Here is a 6,000-nt window from a genome sequence, read left to right as displayed (position 1 = left end):
AACTGTGAAGTGGTCTGTGGTCCCCACCTGCAGAACCACTCCTTTATTGGGGGTGTCTTGCTAAATGCCTATAATTTCCACCTGTTGTCTATTCCATTTGCACAACAGCATGTGAAATTTATTGTCAATCAGTGTTGCTTCCTAAGTGGACAGTTTGATTTCACAGAAGTGTGATTGACTTGGAGTTACATTGTGTTGTTTAAGTGTTCCCTTTATTTTTTTTGAGCAGTGTATTATACATATATATTTTATTTTAAACTTTACAAAATATATTTTTGTGCTTTTTGGATTTCCAACATTCACTTACTGTACAGACAAGTATATTTTATACATATATTTTTTTTTTACAATTAAAAGACAATGTTTTTCATAGACAGAACAAACTATATTTAGATGCATTTTGATTTCCTAAATGTCAATATTTGTATTTTCTGTGTCACGTGTTTATGCCCATTTATGTACATCCTGTATATGTTACCCTTCCAATGAGCTTATCATATAAACTACAACGCGAAAAGTACGGTTTACTTCACTTTAAATCATGTTAGCACAGGTAACAGCCGTTTACAGTCTTTCTTTAGTTTTTCATTCTTACTCTTCCCAATTCACTTCAACTATATTTCTTTATTTCAAATGGGCTTCACCAGAGTTACTGTAGTGTTGTGGTTTCTTGCAGGTAACCTGCTGTTCCTGACTGTGGTCAGCCATTTTGGGGCGAAGCTGCACCGGCCCAGGCTCATTGCTGTGGACTGTTTCCTCATGGCTGTAGGATCCTTCCTCACAGGCCTGCCACACTTCTTCATGGGACGGTAAAACAACTGGAATACTGGTTAAACTTGTACTTGTAGAGATACTCCAATGCGGAGGATAGTTTCACTTTAGAAATAAAGACATTTATCCAGGTGTTGATTAATCTCAGTTAACTTCGAACTAAAGTCTTGTGTAATTGGTCAGCTGCTTGATTATGTTTTGGGGCCATACATGTTAAGAGAAGGGATTAACTTATTATGGCTGCAATCCCGTTAACGGGTTAAGTGTCATCAACAACCTCTGAATAGCATTCAATAAATATTACTAAAAATATTTATAGTCATGAAATCACAAGTGCAATACAGGAAAACACAGTTTAGCCTTATGTTAATCCACCTGTTGTGTCAGATTTTGAAATTATGCTTTACAGCGAAAGCAATCCAAGCGTTTGTGTAAGTTTATCGATCGCTCGACAAAACATTAAGTACACTTAGCATCAAGTAGCTCGGTCACGAAAATCAGAAAAGCAATTAAATTAATTGTTTACCTTTGATGATCTTCGGATGTTTTCACTCACGAGACTCCCAGTTACACAACAAATGTTCCTTTTGTTCCATAAACATAATTTTTATATGCAAAATACCTCCATTTGTTTGGCATGTTATGTTCAGAAATTCACAGGAAAGAGCGGTCATGACAACTCAGGCAAATTCCAAATAGTTTCCATAATGTCCACAGAAACATGTCAAACGTTTTTCATAATCAATCCTCAGGTTGTTTTTAAAATATATAATCGATAATATATCAATCGCAAATGTCTTTCACAGTAGGAGAGGGAAAAGCAATAGCTGTCCAAACTGTGTTGCGCAAGCAAAACTCATGTGACCACTTGACGCGATGTTATCTTTCTGGCTCATTTTTTCAAAATAAAAGCCTGAAACTATGTCTGAAGACAGTTGACACCCTGAGGAAGCGATAGGAAAAGGAATCTGGTTGATATCCCTTTAAATGGAGCAAAGGGAGGCTATGGAACATGGAGTTTTCAAAATATATTTTTTGTTTAGGTTTTCCTCAGGGTTTTGCCTGGAATATCAGTTCTGTTATACTCACAGACAATATTTGGACAGTTTTGGAAACTTTAGAGTGTTTTCTATCCAATACTAATAATAATATGCATATATTAGGAACTGAGACTGAGGAGTTGGCAGTTTACAATGGGCACCTTTTCATCCAAGCTACTCAATACTGCCCCTGCAGCCATAAAAAGTTTGGACAACAAAGGCAAGGTATTGGAGTGGCCATCACAAAGCCCCGACTTCAATCATATAGAAAATATGTGGGCAGAACTGAAAAGCGTGTGTGAGCAAGAAGGCCTACAAGCCTAACTCAGTTACACCAGCTCTGTCAGGAGGAATGGGCCAAAATTCACATCACTTATTGTGGGAAGCTTTTGGAAGGCTACCCATAACGTTTGACCCAAGTTAAACAATTTAAAGGCAATGCTTCCAAATAGTAATTGAGTGTATGTAAACTTCTGATCCACTGGGAATGTGATGAAAGAAATACAAGCTGAAATCTCTCTACTATTATTCTGACATTTCACATTCTTAAAGTAAAGTGGTGATCCTAACTGACCTAAAACAGGGGATTTTTACCAGGATTAAATTTCAGGAATTGTGAAAAACTGAGTTTAAATGTATTTGGCTAAGGTGTATGTAAACTTCCGACTTCAACTGTATACAGTGTATATATATATATATATAAACTCAGCAAAAAAAGAAATGTCCTCTCACTGTCAACTGTGTTTATTTTCAGCAAACTTAACGTGTAAATATTTGTATGAACATAACAAGATTCCACAACTGAGACATAAACTGAACCAGTTCCACAGAAATTTGACGAACAGAAATGGAATAATGAAAATCAATGGTCAAAATCAAAAGTAACAGTCAGTATCTGGTGTGGCCATCAACTGCATTAAGTTCTGCAGTGCATCTCCTCCTCATGGACTGCACCAGATTTGCCAGTTCTTGCTGTGTGATATTACCCCACTCTTCCACCAAGGCACCTGCAAGTACCCAGACATTTCTGGGGGGAAGGGCCCTAGCTCTCACCCTCCGATCCAACAGGTCCCAGATGTGCTCAATGGTATTGAGATCCGGGCTCTTCGCTGACCATGGCAGAACACTGATATTCCTGTCTTGCAGGAAATCATGCACAGAACGAGCAGTATGGCTGGTGGCATTGTCATGCTGGAGGGTCATGTCAGGATGAGCCTGCAGGAAGTGTACCGCATGAGGGAGGAGGATGTCTTCCCTGTAATACACAGCGTTGAGACTGCCTGCAATGACAACAAGCTTAGTCCGATGATGCTGTGACACACTGCACCAGACCATGACGGACCCTCCACCTCCAAATCGATCTCGCTCCAGAGTAACAGGAACTCAAATCCTTCTGTTCACCTGATTTAGAATTCCTCACAATCAAATGTAGACCGCATAATCTACCAAGAGAATTCTCTTCGATTATAATCACAGCCGTATATATCCCCCCCCAAGCAGACACATCGATGGCTCTGAACGAACTTTATTTAACTCTCTGCAAACTGGAAACCATTTATCCGGAGGCTGCATTCATTGTAGCTGGGGATTTTAACAAGGCTTATCTGAAAACAAGACTCCCTAAATTTTATCAGCATATCGATTGCGCAACCAGGGGTGGAAAGACCTTGGATCATTGTTACTCTAACTTCCGCGACGCATATAAGGCCCTGCCCCGCCCCCCTTTCGGAAAAGCTGACCACGACTCCATTTTGTTGATCCCTGCCTACAGACAGAAACTAAAACAAGAGGCTCCCACGCTGAGGTCTGTCCAACGCTGGTCCGACAAAGCTAACTCCACACTCCAAGACTGCTTCCATCACGTGGACTGGGATATGTTTCGTATTGCGTCAGATAACAATATTGACGAATACGCTGATTCGGTGTGCGAGTTCATTAGAACGTGCGTTGAAGATGTCGTTCCCATAGCAATGATTAAAACATTCCCTAACCAGAAACCGTGGATTGATGGCAGCATTCGCGTGAAACTGAAAGCGCGAACCACTGCTTTTAATCAGGGCAAGGTGTCTGGTAACATGACCGAATACAAACAGTGCAGCTATTCCCTCCGCAAGGCTATCAAACAAGCTAAGCGTCAGTACAGAGACAAAGTAGAATCTCAATTCAACGGCTCAGACACAAGAGGCATGTGGCAGGGTCTACAGTCAATCACGGACTACAGGAAGAAATCCAGCCCAGTCACGGACCAGGATGTCTTGCTCCCAGGCAGACTAAATAACTTTTTTGCCCGCTTTGAGGACAATACAGTGCCACTGACACGGCCTGCAACGAAAACATGCGGTCTCTCCTTCACTGCAGCCTAGGTGAGTAAGACATTTAAACGTGTTAACCCTCGCAAGGCTGCAGGCCCAGACGGCATCCCCAGCCGCGCCCTCAGAGCATGCGCAGACCAGCTGGCCGGTGTGTTTACGGACATATTCAATCAATCCCTATACCAGTCTGCTGTTCCCACATGCTTCAAGAGGGCCACCATTGTTCCTGTTCCCAAGAAAGCTAAGGTAACTGAGCTAAACGACTACCGCCCCGTAGCACTCACTTCCGTCATCATGAAGTGCTTTGAGAGACTAGTCAAGGACCATATCACCTCCACCCTACCTCCACCGACACCCTAGACCCACTCCAATTTGCTTACCGCCCAAATAGGTCCACAGACGATGCAATCTCAACCACACTGCACACTGCCCTAACCCATCTGGACAAGAGGAATACCTATGTGAGAATGCTGTTCATCGACTACAGCTCGGCATTCAACACCATAGTACCCTCCAAGCTCGTCATCAAGCTCGAGACCCTGGGTCTCGACCCCGCCCTGTGCAACTGGGTACTGGACTTCCTGACGGGCCGCCCCCAGGTGGTGAGGGTAGGCAACAACATCTCCTCCCCGCTGATCCTCAACACTGGGGCCCCACAAGGGTGCGTTCTGAGCCCTCTCCTGTACTCCCTGTTCACCCACGACTGCGTGGCCACGCACGCTCCAACTCAATCATCAAGTTTGCGGACGACACAACAGTGGTAGGCTTGATTACCAACAACGACGAGACGGCCTACAGGGAGGAGGTGAGGGCCCTCGGAGTGTGGTGTCAGGAAAATAACCTCACACTCAACGTCAACAAAACTAAGGAGATGATTGTGGACTTCAGGAAACAGCAGATGGAACACCCCCTATCCACATCGATGGAACAGTAGTGGAGAGGGTAGCAAGTTTTAAGTTCCTCGGCATACACATCACAGACAAACTGAATTGGTCCACTCACACAGACAGCATCGTGAAGAAGGCGCAGCAGCGCCTCTTCAACCTCAGGAGGCTGAAGAAATTCGGCTTGTCACCAAAAGCACTCACAAACTTCTACAGATGCACAATCTACTCACCTTATCAAGGGCTACTCACCTTATCAAGGGCTACTCACATTATCAAGGGCTACTAACTACATGTCAGTTTACTTCCTGACCTTGTGATTGTGCTAACATTAATTTGTTTCTTTCTCTCCTTTCTACCAACCGTCCAATGATCTTCTCCAGACTCTGATGGAGGTGAGTACTTAAAGGATGGAGGGAGGGGATGGAGGGAGAGGATGGAGGGAGAGGATGGAGAGAGAGGATGGAGGGAGAGGATATGGGGGAGAGGATATGGCAGGGCGTACTCTGACTGGCTAGCTTTACTAGTAGTAGGAGTATGCTCCACTACACTGTCATGTCCAGTCCCATCATCCTCTAAAACAGGGGTTCCTAAACTATTTCACTCGGGGGGGGGGCTCTTTTCCAGTGTCGGGGGAACATCTCACGCTCCTGCATGTATCACGTCTAGTTCAATAGGTTCTACCACTGTTCATGACAACAAAACTGTTCACACCCTTCTGGTTGGTGGAGAAAACATTTTGTAGGTTTAAAGATTATTTCCTGCAATTCTACACATTCTGTCATGAGGTGCAGAGAACATTATGCCGTTTTAAAGCTAATTTTATTGCAATTCTATACATTTTTCCCCATGTCTAATGTGTATTCATGTGATATTTACAACAATATCGATGGGCTAAAGAAACAAAATAAAAAGAAAAGTTAATTGACGTGGGCTTGTTGATCTGGACATTTCTGCCAAGTTAAACAGCTCTCTAAAAGTATGCAGTGACTG

At 43.1% G+C, this 6,000-nt stretch overlaps 1 protein-coding gene across 5 annotated transcripts in view; it reads left to right on the top strand.

Moving 5' to 3' along the window:
- Positions 1-6,000, top strand: part of LOC112255372 (arf-GAP with coiled-coil, ANK repeat and PH domain-containing protein 3) — a 158,645-nt gene that overhangs the window by 99,917 nt on the left and 52,728 nt on the right. For 4 of the 5 annotated variants that reach the window (XM_042324879.1, XM_042324881.1, XM_042324878.1 and 1 more), the window contains exon 10: positions 5,391-5,402. The exons of the other annotated variant lie outside the window; for it this stretch is intronic. In XM_042324879.1, the coding sequence (XP_042180813.1) occupies positions 5,391-5,402 (12 nt within the window). The remainder of the gene's footprint in view (positions 1-5,390; positions 5,403-6,000) is intronic. 5 annotated transcript variants of the gene reach the window in all.

The sequence above is a fragment of the Oncorhynchus tshawytscha genome, linkage group LG07, assembly GCF_018296145.1.
Source record: "Oncorhynchus tshawytscha isolate Ot180627B linkage group LG07, Otsh_v2.0, whole genome shotgun sequence".
NCBI lineage: Eukaryota > Metazoa > Chordata > Actinopteri > Salmoniformes > Salmonidae > Oncorhynchus > Oncorhynchus tshawytscha.
This window is presented reverse-complemented; position numbering and strand designations above follow the sequence as displayed.